The 19189-nt window shown below is 38.5% G+C and overlaps 1 protein-coding gene across 3 annotated transcripts in view; it reads right to left on the reverse strand.

The window, feature by feature from the left end:
* Positions 1–19189, reverse strand: part of WDR37 (WD repeat domain 37) — a 61884-nt gene that overhangs the window by 37968 nt on the left and 4727 nt on the right. For 2 of the 3 annotated variants that reach the window (XM_045005411.1, XM_045005412.1), the window contains exons 2-5: positions 12479–12656; positions 6265–6361; positions 2631–2726; positions 2404–2468 (exon numbers count right to left, since the gene is read on the reverse strand). In XM_045005411.1, the coding sequence (XP_044861346.1) occupies positions 2404–2468; positions 2631–2726; positions 6265–6361; positions 12479–12616 (396 nt within the window). In that variant the 5' untranslated portion in view covers positions 12617–12656. Of the gene's footprint in view, positions 1–2403; positions 2469–2630; positions 2727–6264; positions 6362–12478; positions 12657–15594; positions 15627–19189 lie in introns of all 3 variants that reach the window. The other variant, XM_045005410.1, reaches the window with a different exon arrangement.

The following is a 19189-nucleotide window of genomic DNA, read 5'->3' on the forward strand; positions in this document are numbered from 1 at the left end:
GATTTAGTGAAAAAAATCTTTTAAAGCCTGGGCAGTTTTTAATGTGCCACTCTGAGGAGCTAAAACTCAGGAATAAGAATTCTGTACCAGATATTATCTTTACAGGACAAACCAAATCTGTTTTCCTTTGCTTTCCCACTTCAAACACAGGTGGTTTTATTTACTGGAATATTTTACTATTCCTTTACTACGCCTCGAAAGGCGAATGTCAAAATTGCATTTAACTACAGTACAGCATCAAGTAGAAAGAAGAATGAAGAACCTGATCAGTGAAGCACAATACAGCAGTCTGACACTCAAAGTGGGAAACTGAGGCTCCATTCCCTCTGACTTAGCCATTTTCTTGCTATCCTACAGCTCTTTGGCAGATTTTCCCATGGAGTTTGAGTGCAAGAGAAGTTTTATTTTCTTAACCAGATATTATTCTGTATATCTTTCTTGAACTTCTGTCTCTAAGCACATGATAGTTTCTTTGTTTTACAAAGCCAAAGAAAGAGTGACTACCTTCCCACTCAGAAAAGTGACTGTTCAAAATGAGCACACTCCCACCAACTGCAGAGGTTAAACTCTGCAGAACGCAGTGGGAAGAGATGCTACCTGCTCTGCAGTCTTTTTTACTCTTCTGATTCATTGTTTTGTATCTACAAGCAAGAGCAGTAAATGAGTAACAATGACGAGTGTAAAGTCTTCTGACATGGCACAGTTGACAGCTATGATACCCATGAAAAATTATGAGATTCTGCATGTTCCACCATTCGCCACTACTTAGCTGTACATGCATATTGGCACACTGGGAAGCAAAGCAGTTACCCATGAGTCTCCACCCCATATTTCCCAGCTTCCCACGTAGAAGTTGCGAGATCCACCTGCTTTCCCCGGGAAAGAATTTGAGTGCTACATTGCAAGCAATTAAGAGAAGATAAGTATTCAACACCTGCTTTACAAACAGTAATTTCTGCATATTCATCAAAATGAAAAATACTATTCTGTGACTACAAAACAGCTGTAGAACTAATCCTATGTTGCCCAGATTTTAACCAGCCTTGTTAAAGAATTTGCAACTTATGCATTACAAAAAATGGGGGTATATTCTCATCACATCAGTACATTCACACTGATCCACGACAATAGGAACTATATAAAAGTCTTCAGGGAGTAAAGGAACAAACTTGTTAGATTGGACTAAATAATAAAAAAAACAACATCCCATTCTTATCCTCTTTTTTCTCCTGTATATGAATTTTGTCTAAAGAAATCCATGCACATTAAATACAGACTTTAAAGTCAGCCCAGTGCATCTCCTTACTTTTTATTTATCTAGATTACATACAAAATGTTAACTCTGAATCACCCAAAAAATTAGCAGTGTGTTAATTTTTAGCAGTTACTTTCTTATACTAATGTTTTCCCAGCTTGTTGGCAGGCCTTTAAGATCGTCAGACTAAATCAAGGGGGAAAAGAGAGCAGAGAAGAGAGTGGGGCCTGAAAAAAGTGCATAAGCTTCACCATACTGTATCCATGTTCCCACACTTCTGAGTAGAGTAGTAAACAGTTTCTGTAAAAACCTCCCACAATGCCTCTATATTCCCACAGCAGCACATAATGAAGCTAACCACGGGAACAGTTCATGTATTTAATCTACAAGGTCAGGCGCCATTTTTCATTGCAAAGACCTCTGCTGCCCTTCCCCAGGAAGTTACCAATGAATAATCCTCATGCCAAGCAAAAAAAGAGCAGTGTGTAGACACCTAGTGGTTTGGGAATGGGAGGGACAAAAGACGAGTAGATAAAACACACAAGATAGACAAATACAGAAAAATAAGACCAAAAATGGAGAGAAATGTCAAAGTTGGGACATAAATGGGAAGACTGTGGCAACTGTGCAGAGAGATAGGCACCCCTTCTTGCACTATCTGCCAATTGGAAAGGAGCATGATGGAGATGTTGGGATCCTATCCATTATCACATACTTGAAGATCAAGAATAGACAACCTGTGATAGGACAAAGCTCAAAACCACATTAAATTAATTTAACTGCAAGGCCTTCTAAGGATAGTTTTAAAGGTCATTCCCAAAGAAGTCCTCATAGTCAAAACTTATTTAATTTTGTTTTTTCAACATGAAAATACAATAACTCTTTTGTAGTTTACACTGTCATAAAATCTCTTCCCCCCTACTCCAATTTCTATTAGCCTTCTTAAAAATCATATCTTACAAAAGTTTAGTATAGCACTTCTGAAGGGATAATTGCTGAATCCAAGATAGATACTATTCTTTACTAGGCATGTTTATTTCGAAATTGAACTATACTGCTTAACACACAATATGTTATAATGTAAAAACAACCATATTAGTCTCATAAGTACACATGAACGTTAAGGAGAGGTTTAGTTTGTCTCATACCTTGCTGGTAGATGCCTTGTAAGTGGTCTTCAATTTCTGTGAAAGCTGACTGGTGCTATGACTGGCTGTTGAGACAAATAAGTTCAAAGGGAAATATTTCGGGTAATAGGTTTGTTAACTTCTTTGTGCAATGGTATTAATTCCCTTTAACTAAATTGTAAATTTTGTTAAGCTAAGTAGGAAAGGCAAGCTACAGAAAACCTAATATTTGTTAATATTTATCTTACCTTTTGTTTTCAGTTGTCCTTTGCTCAGTTCAGCTCCATCAATTGTCTGTCCTTCAACTGCTAAGCGCTCATTAAGTGTATCGATCTCTCGACGTACTAACAGTAGCAAAAAAGTTAATATAAATAAGCAATTAAAAGCACATAATTAAAATACTGTACTCTAAGGAATTTTGTGGTATTAAGTCATCTATTTTGAGTCACAAGCGTAGTTTATTATAATCTTATAAAAGCAGTCTGCATGTTCTAAACAGAGACAAAATGTCATGCTGAACTTCCCAACCAAAGATAAACCTTGACCCAGGTTCCAAGGAAACGTTGCCAGTTAGTCTTGTCACTTCTCATTACCTTTGCTAGCAGATGTGACTGAACATTAACAGGACAATACCTGTAATGTGGGTAGAACCCATGGGGGAGCAGGGATAGCTCAGTGGTTTGAGCATTGGCCCGCTAAACCCAGGGTTGTGAGTTCAATCCTTGAGGGGGCCACTTAGGGATCTGGGGCAAAAATCTGTCTGGGGACTGGTCCTGCTTTGAGCAGGGGATTGGACTAGATGACCTCCTGAGGTCCCTTCCAATCCTGATAGTCTATGATTCTATGATCAAACTAACTCCACTCAAAAAATGGAAATTCAGGAAGTAAATGGAAGTCTGTGGCCTCATAGCAGTTATTTCATCCACAAATAGCAAGTCATTTCTAGGTTCTATTAAGTTATAAAGCAGAGTTTTTCCTTCTGTATGCTATTCATCTGAAGTTAGTGCATTGCTGAAAATCAAAAAGATACAGCAGGGCAACAGCATATTGAAGCTAATAAGATTAAACAAGAACACTCATTACTCCTGGGGGAATTCTGCACTACTGTGTATGCGCATATTTTAAATTGCTCAAAAAAAGCTTCTGCCAAAATGCTGCTGCAGTTCCACCTTTTGCCCACCATAGGGCGCTGTGGTGCTAGAACACAGCAGCTCCCAGCCAGCTAGGGAAGAGAAAGAGCCTGTAGAGCCTTCTTCACAGGTCAGGAGACAAGGGCTATGGAGAGACAGACAGCATGGGAGTGCTGGGGGTGGGGGGTCAGACAGGGGCTCATAAGGGCTGGTGGGGGAGGACAGACTGGGGCAGGGGCTGAATGGGAGTGGAGGTGCAGGTCAACATGGTGGCGGGGGATGGTTCAGGGGCACGTAGGGACAAGGGAGTGGCTGTGTGGGGGCACAGAGACACATGGGGACAGGGGTGCAGGGCCACATGGGGATGGAGGAAGTGGGTGTCTGACTGGGATGGAGACACATGTGGACAGGGGGTGCAAGGACATGGGGATGCAGGAACACATGGGGACAGGGGCAGATGTGCCTGACAGAATGGGAGAGGCTAGGGGTCAGCCAGGATCTGCATGGGGGAAGCTCCCTAACAATCCCTCCCTGTCCCCACAAAACACCTGTTCCATACTTTTCCCCACCCATACCAAACAACCCTCCAAGTTCACACCCAGGGTCCTTCACAGCAATTTACTTGCCTCTCCCTCAGCTCCTCTGTAACCCCTGACTCCTCCCAGCCTCTGCACTGCTTTGTGGAGTGCAGGAAATACAATACAGAACAGTAGTTTAAATGAATTATTACTCAGTTCTGTATTAAATATGCCTAGTAAGGAATTTGTCAAAAAACATTTCCTGAACCTTTGTTGTCTGTATTGTTACAGACACACTCACTGACTGGTATTTGGAAATAAATGACCAAAAAATAATGGTGTGATTGTATTGTGTTATTTTGACAAATAAAATATGCAGAATTTTAAAATATTGTGCACAGAATTTTTAATTTTTGGCACAGAATTCTCCCAGCAGTAACGCATTTTATTCCTAGAAGTATCTTAATTAAGATTAACTTATTTTTAAAAGAAGAATTTGATGTTTGTACTATACATTTAATGTGTTTCATTCAAGTGTTCCGATACTGTGTGCATACAGTCTTGCACAATGTACTTTTACCATTACTTCTCTAAACTACCCACACTCACCATTTATACTATACAGTTTTTTATAAGCAGGGCTGGTAGCACTACTAACTAAGGTTACCCAATACTTCCTACGATAAAACACTGTTTTCAATTGTTTATAACTTTGCCAAACTTAATTGCCCGACTGAAGTTTTCCATGCCTGGTGTCTGCTTCAGGCTAAAGTTTATTAGAAAATTTCAGCCAAAATGATTCAGACACTTCAGAGAACAAGGTCAGGGAAAAATACATTTTGCCCAAGTTCAAGTCTGAGAACTTTTTCTCTTAAAAGCTCTTAACACTCCCATACTTTAGAGCAGAGACTTGAAATTTGGCAGAGTGGTCTTTGTGCCAGGGATGTACAGTTTGCTGTTTCTCTGAAAATCCATCAATATTTGGCCAAATTACAGGCATCTGGAAAAAAAATAGCAAGTTTGCACATATTCAGTAGAAACCTAGATTTGAGCAGCTAAATTCCCTGAAGATTCCGTCCACAATGGGCAATCTCCAGCCTAGAACTGAGCTGTACTTTCTCTGAAACTACAGCTCTGGGCTGCTGGAGGCTGTGCCAGGCCTGGGCACCTAAAGAGATCAGGGACACTCTCCCCCCTCCCACCCCCACGCTCTCAATGACCATGCTGCCTGAGCCCAGAAGAGTGGAGGAGGACGCTGGTTGATTTGAATGTACAGGGAGACAAAGCAGACCTGTTGGTTCAGTAGAATTGGCACAAGGAGCCCAGGGGGAAAGGGAGGAGGGACTGGCTGGACAAGGAGAGTAGGACTGGGAGCCAGTAGGTGGAAGAGGAGACATATCAAATGAGTAACTGGGGAGAGAGCCCCGGCAAGGAGACTGTGACAGTGAGTACAGGAGTGTGTGTATGTGGGGGGGACGGGACGGACACTGAAATTAGAGAGATTTGGGATGGGGAACATGCATGGGACGTAATGGTAGGCCAGGGCAGGGACAGAGATCAGATGAAGAGCTGGGAAGGGAAACTGCGAATGGCTGGGCACAATGGCTGGAAACAAGGAGCTGTGAACATGCACTATGATGCAGTCTTAAATTACATGATCACATACTTTTTTTCAAACAAGACCCTAGACATTTCCCAACTTCTGCATGCTTGACTTTGCAACAATGTTCTTTTAATTATATGTATTGTGAATCCTCTTTACTAAAGTAGCCCACACTAACAACAAATAATGGCCTGTAGACATTCTAGAACTATAATCCTATCTGATCTCACAACCTAATCAAGGTTAGGTCCAATTAATACCTTGATTGGAGACCTCTAAAAATACGTGTGTCATGCAGGAAGCTGTACTGCTGGTATGGGAGACAGCAGGTTTCCCTTCTGAGTCAATACTGAAACAATTCCCCAGTATAGTGCTAAGGAGCACAATGCTGTCAGAGTTCTGTCTTTCAGGTAAGACAACAGGAGTTCTAACTCCTTGGGGAAAAGATCCCAAGGCACTTTTTCAGAAAAGGGACAGACTCCAATTTAGGGATATGATTTTGGGCGGTTTGAAACGTCCTAAATAAGAGTACATTACTTTCTAGCATACAGAATATTTTATGACCACAATGAATCCTACTATAATCTAATTCCACATAGTTGTTTTCAAGTTATAAGAAAATCATACTCACATTCCAAATTTTCAATATAAAGGTTTTCAAACTCTCGCTCTATTTGCCCAAAAAGCTCCAAAAGTGTATTCCGAACAGATGAAGGAAGTTTAGTATCCTAGAGGGGAAAAAATGTTAACACTGATACCAAGTTTTAAGTTTACTTTTTAAAAAAACTATCAGCTGTTAATTCTGTAAATACTGAAGTTATGATATAATATGAATGTTGCATTGCTGCGGACCAAAGACATTAATGTTCAGAAATTATGTTCTTTATTAAAACTAGTTTGTTAGCAGAGCACAAACTTGCAATGCAAAAAATCACAGTCTAACATGTAAATTATTTTGCTATTGTAGCATGCTTATATTTTCACTTAGTCTGATGCTGAAGAGTAAGACAAAATATGGGACTTCATTGTGGTGACCTGAGATTTTTAACTGGTATTTTGATTGTTTAAATAAAGCTATTCAATACCTATGAAGTTCTGTAACTTACAACACCGTATATTTTAATTTCTTATTACATTTTTAATAGAGCAAGTCAGCAGATACACGTGCAAAAGTAAAAACATTAACTTCAAGTAATTCTAGCTGTAATAATTAAAAGCCTGAAACCCCAAGACTTCTTGGAATCACAAGTTCAACTGCTGTCAACTCATACCCTCCTGGCTGCATGAGATTTTATCATCTAAATTCCAAAAGAAAGTTTGCTTTTAACAAAACATTCTCCAGTAGTGTTAGCACCCCAAATAATGCAGCATTATGATAACTGGAAAACTGGAAATTAAATTGAAGAGAAGGGAGTTTATTTTCTTTGTCCAAGATAAACTTTCAAGTTGAATTGAAAGAAAGGGAATAGGGGAATGGAGCCAATCTAGCATGTAATGTTTCTGCATCAGCCCAAACACAGTGTAGCTGAAAACTGGACTCCATTTTCCTCTCGTCTACAACATTTGATATCACTATCCTCCTAATTACCCAAGTTTTCAACTTGTGATTCTATTCAGGTCTCTCCCTACACATAGAGGCTGTAAGCAAATCACATCTGATTTCCTGACATCTCAAAATTTCAGTCATCCACACCTCCATGGCTAAAATTCTTGCTTCCTACACTGACTATTACAGCTCCTCTTGCGCTGCTCAAGTTTATGCAAAATGCCATAGCTAAAAATCTTCTTTTCCATGACTAACACTACTCACTCTCAAGTCTTCTACTAGTCTCCTTTCAGCTTCTACATAAAATTTTCCTCATTCTCAGCTTCAAGATTTTGCATAGCTATCCCCTGCCTACCACCTCTCTGCTCATTTTTTCCTACTCCTCCGCATTACCATCACCCTGTTCAAGCCTCCTGTCCCTCTGCTCCTTTTGTATCATTCTATGCTACCTTAATGCTGTGGAAGTAGAGAAAGAACTGACAGGGATTTGTAGGGGATCTTAATGCATGACAGTCTCTGTTAGCAAGAGTCAGGCTAGCTGTAACCCTACTAATGCGAGATTTGTAGAAGCGAGGATTGTGTGAGGCGAGTGGGAAAGAACTGTGTGAGAAGTTGTTGCGACCTTTTGTTGATAATGAGGAATGTAGACTGGCATCTAAATAGAAATGAGAAAAATAAGATATCAAGATGGCCTATGTATAAACAAAATGCAGCTGTTGCTTATTATTGTATGTAACAAAGTATAAATGCTTGCTTTAATTGTTTACCTGTGGAGAGACCTGCCTGGGACTGGGGCAACCCTGTGTCCTAGGGCACTCCCTCCCTCTATACAATTGTAAAGAGAAAATAAAGTATCTGACTCTGCTGCACCCAACCAAAAAGTGAGAACTAAGTTTTTCTTCGACAATGCCTTCTAAATTTTCTTCATTCAAATCCCTATTTAAAAAGGGGGGAAAACCCACCAACTTTCCCCAAAACCTACCCATGTTAACCACCATAAGAAAATTATTCTCCCAACTTTCAACAAAAACACAAGACTCACAAGTGTGAGTGGCACTGAAATCTAAGTGTAGCTTCCCAAACCTAACTTAAAAGGGGAGAAGATGTTTACTCTTTCAGAAAGAGCTTTCTCAACTAGTAATCTGGAGTCTTCAGTTAAACAACTCAAAAGTATAAACAATTTGACTAAACCTCTCCTTGGAAAAGGGAAACTACAGCACCAATTTCAAATCTCTTAAATCAATCTCAGCAGTTCTCCCATTCTCCAGTACAGAGGAAAATTGGAATTTGTAATGTAAAACACAAGCAAGAAAACTCTTGGGCTGTATTTTACACATATGTAATAATGACTTAATTTTCATGCTTTTGCGCCTGTAAAGGACAAATATCAAACCTGTTGGGTTAAATGAATTTTTTATTTTCTGCTAGAGGGCAATTTATACCAAGATGCTGCTTGTTTTTTCCTGTATAAATGGTTTTATAAATTAAATTTGAACAGTTAGCTATTCTGGCCACCCATCATCCATCTCCTCTCTCCTTTCATCTCATTATTTCTAATAATCTCCTTCCCTCTCTACAGACCATCAAGGCTTTTCTCTCCATAGTAAATGCAACACATTTCTTTACACTATATTCAGAACTGAATTCAAATAGATGAGCTGGGATACTCCCCTGTATACACAAATATGACAGTTATTCAAGAGAGGAAGGGTGTTCTTGTAGTAAAAGCACTGGACAAGGACTTAAATGATGTAGGTTCAACTCTAAGCTCTGTCACAGAATTCCTGTATTGACCTTGGGCAAATCTCATTGTTTCATTGGCCCATCTGCAACATGGGGATACATAGTACTTTTCTCCCACTCTACATGTTATGTATTTAGATAGTAATGTCTTTGGACAAGCAATTTTCTCACACTCTGTTTGAGCAGTGGGATTTCTATGTGCTGTTTTTAATAAAAATAATTCTGCTACCAATCTCTTTGGCAGCCTTGTTGAGAGGATGGTGAGTAAAACAGAAGGAAGTCGGCAATGAATCAAAAGGATTTGGCTTCTTTAAAAGATATCATTTCACTTTCATCAGTTTTACAGGACATTTTTTGTTTTAATCTTCTCTCATACATGCTAGAATCTCTTTAGATGGAGTGAAGCTAAAGCAACTGCCTGTTGAAGACAAACTACTTAGAACTGCTAAATACAAAAAAGTGTACTAGAGAAGGAGGATTATAAATAGCCAGAACAGTGTAAAAAACAGCTATATACCATGATTATGCAAATCAGTTACCTAGCCTCAAATATATAGTTTTGCAATTCATTATGTCTCTAACTGTAAAACATCCTTGCACTATGGCTGAGCCATTCTCTTTCCTTTCTTCTGTTGTTGATATTACACAACAACTGAGGGTGAGCTATTAATTGTGTTACATTTTCAGTTTGACAGTTGTATGTTTTATTTTAGAGAAGTTTTCACTAAAGTGAAAATTATTACACTCACAAGATATAAAGAAGCAAATTTGGTAATACCTGTGGGTGTTTTAAGCAGATGGGAAATTATCTGCATAGCTCAAAACTCTGAGCCCTTAAACCACAATCGCCTGCCTGACCAGGTGTTCCAATTGCCAGTAAAAAGTAAACAAACTTAAGTTTCTCCAAAGACAGATTAATCAGACACTCCAAATAATGTCATCTCTGGAAAAAATGCGAACCAGCAAGATATGTTATAAATAGGATAAAGATCACCAAGTGACAGCATCTCTTAAATCCACATAAACCTATGTTAATGCAATGTTAAGGCTGAAAACTGAAAATAATCTAACATTAACTCACCTACAGGTCCATGCTATGCACACCTGGATGAGTTTAGGTTAAGGTATGCAATACGTGCAACATAGTCACAAGTACATTGAGAATATGAACTAACTTCCAGACTCAAGTTCCAATTTGCAAACTTCAGAATGGGATTCATCACAAAACATTTTATAAAAAGAAAAGTGAAGAGGCAAAATCCAAATTTTTAATCATTTAAATTTCAAACCTCTGCCTCTATTTCCTAGTTTAAGCAGCTACAAAAAGCACACTGAGCAGACTGTATCAAGTACAAGGAAAACAGAGCCAGGCAACAAAAGCAAGTGAGTGTAGTCCCAATTTCTGTTATGAAGCTGACAATAAAATAGGGGCAATCTAAAATTTAGGTCAGAAACTACCTACCAGCAGGGAAAAGGACACTACCAACAGGCTACACTGTCCACTGCTTCAAAGGCTATTAAGGAGAAAGCTTTTCATCTGAATGCTTAGGCTGAGGATAAAAGGCTTCTCCAGAGGCAACAACAGCTTACTTCACTTGGTGGGGAAGTGAACACAATCAGGAAGTTAAGTCACTACAGTCAGCAATCACTGAGGACAGAACAAGTAATACTGGGGGGGGGGGGAGAGAGAGAGAATAAATTTCAGCAATGGAACAAGTTACCATATTTATTAATAAAATTTCATCTAATCAGGATACCAAGGGGATTGACTAGATGACACTATGCCAATATATGTGCCACTTTAATCAACCTCTAGCCTCAAAAACTACTTCAGTTTTGTACAAACAAAAAAAATTAATGTCCCAGCACAATCTATGACAAGACAGGACTGGGGATAGACAAGAACAACTGTTAAAGAAAGGAGACAAATCAAATTTGGTCTACAAACAAACTTATACTGAAACAAAAGATGTGAATTTAAATCAATGTAGTTACCTTTAGTGCAAGTTAGCTTAAAATGATTTGAACCACTTTTACTCTGAAATAAAAGTGTCCATACACAGACTTGATCTGAAATAATCTGTTTTATGAAACAGATTTCATTAAAAGTTTGTATGTAGACCAGCTGACAGTGTCACACACGTGCTTGTCAGCAGAGTTTAGCAAGTTTACCAGGAGCCTACAACTAAAGAAAGAGCCCTAGTTACAGGTCAGAAAATCCTTAATCTAGGGTTAAAATGTAATGTAGACGTTCAAGCCACAGGTCAGCTAACTCAAGTCCCACTAACCCTAGGCTTACATTGTTGTGTAGGCATACCCTTAGCTTAACAGCCTTCTAACTGTTTGTATTCTTTGATATTAAACAAAACTACAGATCTTTAATTTATTTTAATCTTTACCATATAAAAGTAAAATTGTCAGCAGCTCTTAACCTCTCAAGCTTTGCCCTTGTTGTCCTGGTTGCTTTTAGACCATGCCTGGAGTAATCCAAAATAACCCAATGTGCCCTCTCTGCTAGGCCAGTATCTCAACTGTCCCTTATCACTGCCTGTTTACGTCAGGAAGGAAGGTAAGAAAATAGTCTCAGAAAGGACAATACCTACTCAGTACTTCAGAAAATATGACACACAAAAATGGATGTTTATATAATGAGCTGAAAAAATACAGACTAACTATAAAGTTAAACACAGTACAGGTTTCTTTAGAAGTAAGTTACAAACTAACCCAAAACTTAGAAAAAAAGTTGTTACCAACTCTAAATGAGTAACATTATGGGCTTGATTACAAGGATTTTTGCTTCTGTCTAGCAAAATGAAGCAATATACCTTTGTCTCCTCAGCGAGGGTAACTTTTCAGAGAGCCTTGCACAGTTAGACCTATTTTTCCTTTGAAGATGTGTGACTACAACGAAGTCCAGACTTCTTTTTCTGATATTTTGTTTTTAATATTTCAAAAGTCATCTGTCCTGGACAATCCAGTTAGAAGTTTGATATTCTTTGCCAAGTCCATATTGCCCAGTATATGAAGTTAATGGCTGTTTGGAACTTACTTACATTATGTTCTTCCCACCCCGTTTCCTTACAAACTCTACATGTGTATTGAAAGTGTGTTACTAAAGCATTCAAAATCACTTCAGGTTAAAATGGAGTCAAGTTCGTATCTGTTATCAGAGCTCTGGGCAGGTAAATGAAGGTTACACAAGAATCCTGGATTTGTCATTCCCTGCCCTAAAGGAAGTGCACAATGATCTCATTTATACTTGAGCATGATTTGTACAGACTGTTTTTAACATGGCTTCACTGTTAAAACGGATTTCCCAATAAATGTGGCTAGGCTATGTTCTTAGGGGCATTTATTTTATGGCAAGGTATTACAGCATAATTTGTAAAGTTTTTCCATTAACATCTGTCCACTTAAAGTTCCAATTTAACTAGATATTCTTCATGAGTTAAGTCCGTACTTATTTTTCTGTACACAAAGAAATAAGACAGTTCCATTCTTTATTTGTAAAGAGTTTTAAGAAATTAGTTCTTGAATATCAATCTGTTAAGTTTACCTGCCCTTCCAACATCTCTCTTTGCAATCCCGTCCTTTCTTGCTCAGAACTGTTGGTTCTTCGTATAGAAAGACTGTGTGATTTGCGCTTCTGCTTTGCTTGCCGAGCAGCTGCACAACTTCCACTTTCTGTGGGCATTACTTCAAGGAAATAACTTCACTGAGGCGCCTATGATAAACTAAGGACAAGTATTAAGCATTACAATTTGCCCTACATATCAGGCCACAGTAAAAATTATTTCTTGGAATGGAAACATTTAGGTCTATTGAATTCTAGTTTTATTTTAGATTTCAGTAAGCCCTTCCAGGAGGGACTGATTTCTATTAAAGTTAGAGCTGTAATTTAAGTAACTAATTTTTAAGAGTTTAAATATATGCATCTGAATAATTAGAAGCAGAGAATGGAATCACATTACACTGCACCTTTTCATTCATTACTAACCCACCACAAAATGAAAAAAATAATTTTACTATCTTGTAATTACTAACTACTTCCCAAATTAAAATCTAGAGATAGCTCCAAAATGCTTCCAGGAAACAACCAATATTCATATTGTATTTCACTGAAACACATGCAAAGTTAAAACCCAGCTGGAAAATGAAAGTACGGGGACTTGATAATTGAGGGACACTGTCAGGTTACAAATATATAAAACCACTGTTTGTTAGTCTACACAATTCCATAAGCGTGCTTGCTTTTTACCTCTAATGCTAGTAATTTAAAATAAGGTTGAAAAATTTGAAAATCTAGTTTTTCCAACATTCACTCAGCTTGCACCGAGAAACTAGCCTTGTCAGTTTCACATTTGTTTATAGTCAATTTCATTTAATTTTTAGTTAGTCAAAACATTTCTATAAATATTAGGTTTCCTAAGGCTGTTTAAACAAAAGCCAAGTTATATACCTGACAGTATCTCTCCAGCTAAATTTACTATGCATGACCCACGGTGTTTCTCAATTTAAGAAAATCAAATTATTTATTCCATAAAGTATTGGAGAACATATACTTTGCTGTGAAAAATTTAGTTTAATTTTGAAAAAAATCCAGGAATTATAACAGTTGTTTTAAAACTGGTTTCAGTATCAGTTTCAAAACATTTAATTTTGTGCAATCTCAGTTTTACTATAAAGCAATTCAAATATCTAAAGTTCTCACTGATTTAAAACTTTGTTGATAATGTAACATTGAGGTAATTGAAAATCTTATTCATTCTCCAGCCTTAATGATTTCTGAAAAAGTAATCACAACCCAAAGAATAGCAAAAGGAGAGCAGAGTTGGCACAGCTATTAAGGCTGAGCTATGAACTGAACTTCCTAAAGAAGTTAATCAGAAGAAAAATTAAATCAAATCCCTGGCCATCTCCAGTTTCAGATCTGCCAAAATACTAAAGCCTGAGCAAGCTAGGAATGAGCACCGTCACACTCTTTACAAGATTACATGTTAACTCATTTGGTTTTCAGCATTTTTAAATCCTGCATTATCAGATATTCAGTCAATGACAAAAGTAACTTACTGAAAAGTATTATGGGCTAAGTAGACAATGTCCTTCAATTTGCTTTGATTTTTTTATATATATATATTTTTAAAAAAACAATAAAAAACGGGGTGTAGTTAAAAAAAAATCTGATGGCCTCCAACTGTTAGTTAAGGCTTGAATGCTCTCTCTCTCTCACACACACACACACACACACCCCTACCTTACTTAAAATACAAAGATTATTTTTTTAGAGGTTTTGGGCCCCTTGATGCATCATCTCAGTTCTATGAGTCCCACTAAATTGTCTTCCAGTACCAAACCCACAATGAATCTAAAATAAAACCCGGGCTACAACAGTATCTTCGCTTTACTAAAATATTTCCAGTAAGTCTCACTGCGTACTTCACATTGCCCCCTCACTCTTTTTTGTTTGTGGTTTATTAGAAGGAACTAGTCACAACCAAGTTCACAAAATCATTGGGATGGAGGGAGAGAACTGTACTTCTGTGTAGGATGTTTCTCATTTCACCCAAGTTTCCTTTTTTATTTATCACATAAAAGGAAACTTAGTTACATATAAAAATAGGATTCATGTAGCAAACAACTCTAACATACACCCAACAATTTATTTTCATCAGTTTTAAATGTTTCACTTTGAGTCATTGTCCTTGATCAACAAGGATGCCTAGATAGTAGCACTGAGGTTACGCTATTCCCCTCAATGTGCACTGCCTTGGCTTATTAATTTTCATCAGCCATTGTGTTGCCAAGGTATTTCATTTTGGTAGTCTTTACAGACTGCTTCACAACAGTCCTTTCTAGACTTCTTTCCCCCACTAGTTCTGGCAGCTGCATAACAATACATTTCACATTGGGAAAAAAAACAGACTAGTAACTTGATACAGTCAACTGGGAGAAAAAAATCATTTCTCTCTGAAAAATGTGTACCTACTGTTACACCTAATATTACAATAACTGAAAGATTAGAGGAAAACATTTCTCTACTATTTCAGTTTATTTTGTCCACTTGATAGCATTCTAACACTTGCACTGATGATCAGTTGCACACTCTCTTTCTCATGCACCAGCACAACCACAAGACTCATGCACTACTCTGAAGACAGTTCACATGCACTCTTCCCAAGCCCTTGCATGAAGGTGTTTACTAGTACAGCAGCAGCAAAGCTGACATTGAAGAGGCAGCAGGCAAGCATGTGCATACAGAGGGAGGGGAGGGGAAATAGAAGGGATCGGCTTAAGTACATTCAGAGTTGTTGCTCTCGTGTCCACCATAAAAACCTTTAGTAAAGAAGCAAAGCACAACAACAAAAACCCCGATAATTAAGGATTTTTTTTTAAATTTAAATAGTATGTGTTGGTTTAAGATTTGTTTAAACAATTGACTGTTTGAATTAGCTAAGTTGACAGTATCCCTTTAAATGTTTTAAATATGAAAACATTTTAACTAAAAAATCATTTTTACAACTTTGTAAAAGGTAAATGTGTGATCACAATATAGGCTTCACAAAAAAGATCTTTGGCAATATGATCCTACAGCATAAAATAATAAAGGTGCTCATTACTGGCAGTTACCTGGATGCCCCCTATTAGGTAATGCTTTCAAACAATTAAAGTTACCTGTCCAGAGTATCAGTGTCATGTTACATATCCTATGAAAACCATATTAAATATTGATTAGTAAAACAGCACATAAACCGAAGTCTTTCACATCTTTAGCTTGAACTCTTTAGTAACTAAAACATGCCAGACAAAAAAAATAACCACACATCAATATTAAGCACCATATTTGACCCAAACAAGGAGAAAGACTTTAAATTGTCATGTTATATAGTTAGTCTGATTAGTCAAGTATATTGGCTTTTTTTTCCTGCTGATTCAAGGAGTGTTATCAATGGTTTCTGAAAAAAAGAGCTATACCCATCTCTCCTCTGCTGATAGTGCTACCTGGCTGAAGAGCCAGCATGGGTCAATGATCCACCTGCCTCCTGAACCCTGGTCCCAAACCAAATGGAACTTCTCAAAGCTAATTCTTAGTGTAAAAGGGGGGCAGCTGATCAAGAACAAACAAACTATCTGTGGAAAACAGCAGCGGGATCTAATAATGTGATATTGTTTAAAATGCAGCTACAATGCTGTTTGAGTGCTAATACACATGTACTATAAAAATCAGCACAATGAGTATCTATACTCATTCTGCCAAGAAGCTTGGGACAGTTCACGTATTATAATAAATGCCTGGATAGTATTTTCTCCCATAGTGATTTGTCAAGCCTTGACATAATAAAGATGTGTATCAAACTCATTTGCTACCAATCAGCACAAGCAGGGACAAATGATGTACTCTAGAGAACAGCCTACGTTGTGAATAATCACCTATTCTTACAATGCCATATTATTCATATATTTCAATTATCCTTTTTTGATACAACTAATAAACATTTTAAAATGTGAGAAAGTAAAGCTCTATCACCTACCTTGCTGTAATGAAAGTTACCATATATTGACTCAGTTACAGTATTTTGTTAGAGCTGGAACAGATTTGTGCAACAAATCACTGTTGTGCTTTATTGGACTATGGTGATGAAGCAGCAGTCACTAATTCAAATGAAGGTGCAAATTAAAATTAGACTTCCATTCTTTTCAGAAAGTAACTTACTGCAACAATCAACCTATTCTGCTTGCATGTTTCTTCTCTGTTGTTCATTGTTCAGGAGTTGAACAAGTTGTGTAATGCAAGGAAAGAATGCAAGGGGCAAGCTTGTTGCTGCAAGCCAGAGAGGAAATCCGTTCTAGGAAGTGTCAGAGTGCAGATGGAATGACTAAAGCACTGCATCTCCTTTTTTGTTCATTCAAAACAACGTAAGAGTTGGGGAAAAAAAACAGGGAGGTGGTCAGGGAGAATGTGAAGAGTTTGCAGCAAGATCTCTTTTACCTAAGAACCAAGTTCATTTTCCTCATTCCCTGCTCAATTTTGTTAAGTTCCATCTATTTTGATATTGAATACTTTAGAGGAAGATTTTCAAAAGCAAATAAGGAACTTAATAGTCCCATTACCTTTTGCTCCTATATCCCTTAAGTACTTTTGAATATCTCCCTATCAAACATTAAGTTTCAGAATAATAACTAGCTATTTTAGTGTGCAGTGCATAATAAACTAGATCTGAAATTTCCTTATTACTGTTGAACAGGAGGATAATCGCTAAAATGAAGTCCCATGAAATATGTTGATGTCAAACACTTGAGTCATTGTTTTCCCACAGGTGATGTTTGAAAATAAGAGTGATTAATTATTTTTTGGCAAGCTTTTCATTATATGTGACTGATTTTGAAATTAACAAAAGTTTTAAATTTAATTCCGAGCTTATGCAGATATGTTCTCAGTGTGCATATAGCTCTAGGAATCAGAGGGAATACAACACTTCCATTTTGAGGTATTCTGTGAACACTTTATTTTCAGGGACACTGAGCACTTGCAGCTCCCATGAATTCAGTGGGAGTTCCAAGCGTGCTGCAGATTGAAAGTCAGGCCAACTGGCTTTTTAGGATAAAAGAATAGTTGTTTCTTCTAAATCAATACACATTTAAACATTATGCCATATCAGATACCATAATGGCAATGCAAGCTAAGGATAAGCATTGTAAGGGTGATCAAATAATTAATCTACTTGACACTTATTACAAGACTAATTTAGTTTCAACATACATTGTAGCATATTATAATTTAGAAAACAAAATTGTAGACTGCAACACAGGCAATGTCAATTTCAACATTACACACACAATACATACATTTTATTATGGCATAACTAACAATGCAGTTTTCTTTAAAACCCTGACAGTGATAGTGTAAACTCTCAGTAGCTATTGTGACAACATATTTACTTGCTGTAACAAGCTACTACATTTTTTCCAGTATTCCGTTACTTTTAGAAGGGTAAGGAACTTCTCCAGGGATGGTAATTGTGAACTTCCCATTAGGCCAGCTGACAAATGACTCATAAATTTTATAAATGCCATGGCTTTAAAAGTTAACTAGGAAGCTACTAGCCATAGGATTCAGCCAACTAGACAAAGGCTAATGTGAAAAACAGGAAGAGAACCCACCCGTGAAGTGCAAGTGCAATGTACTGGTGAAAAGCCCAGACCTCATTCCCATGTGCCGAAGAGGCAGTAAATACTGCCCCAGACCCATCTCAGGGCTCCAACTTTCATTAGCCTAGCTGAAATCTGAAGTATAATATTTATCATCCAATAACAATTATGTGAATCTCATCAGCATAGTATCCAAGTGCTTCATAATTATATGGGAGGCAGGGAATTATTATCCCTATTTCATAGATGGAGAACTGACACAAATGGTAGATTAAATTATTTGCCCAAGGTCACACACAGCAAGTCTATGACTGTGCTAGGAATTGAACGCAGGTCTCTTGAGATTCAGTCTAATGCTCTACCTCAGGGGTCTCAAACTCAAATGACCCCGAGGGCCGCATGAGGACTAGTGCATTGGCCCGAGGGCCGCATCACTGACACGCCCCCTTGCTGCCCCTGGCCCCACCCCCAATCCACCCCTTCCATGAGGCCCCGCCCCTGCCCTGTCTCTTCTCCACCTCCTCCCCTAAGCACGCGCAGTTTTAATAAATATATACACTCAGTAATGCACCTCACTCAAAGGACAAAACACGCACTTAGATTTACTGCCTAAGGCTCTGGGAGGGAGTTTGGGTGGGGGAGGGGGTCTGGATGCAGGCTCTGTGCTCGATGCAGGCTCCAGGCTGCGGCAGGGGGTGGGGTGCAGGCTTTGGGACGGAGTTTGGGGATAGGAGGGAGTGCAGGGGTGAGGGCTGTGGGGCTGAGGGCGAGGGGTACATGATGCAGGAGGGGGCTCAGGGCTAGGGAAGAGGGTTGGGCTGTGGGGTGAGGGCTGTGGATGAGGGGTTCATGATGCGAGGGGGCTCAGGGCTAGGGAAGAGGGTTGGGCTGTGGGGTGAGGGCTGTGGATGAGGGGTTCATGATGTGAGGGGGCTCAGGGCTAGGGAAGAGGTTTGGAGTGTGGGGTGAGGGCTGTGGATGAGGGGTTCATGATGTGGGGGCGCTCAGGGCTGGGGCAGAGGATTAGGGTGCGGGGGGATGAGGGTTCATGATGTGGGGGCGCTCAGGGCTGGGGCAGAGGATTAGGGTGTGGGGGGATGAGGGTTCTGGCTGGGGCTGA

This window comes from Mauremys mutica, chromosome 2, assembly GCF_020497125.1.
Source record: "Mauremys mutica isolate MM-2020 ecotype Southern chromosome 2, ASM2049712v1, whole genome shotgun sequence".
NCBI classification, from domain to species: domain Eukaryota; kingdom Metazoa; phylum Chordata; order Testudines; family Geoemydidae; genus Mauremys; species Mauremys mutica.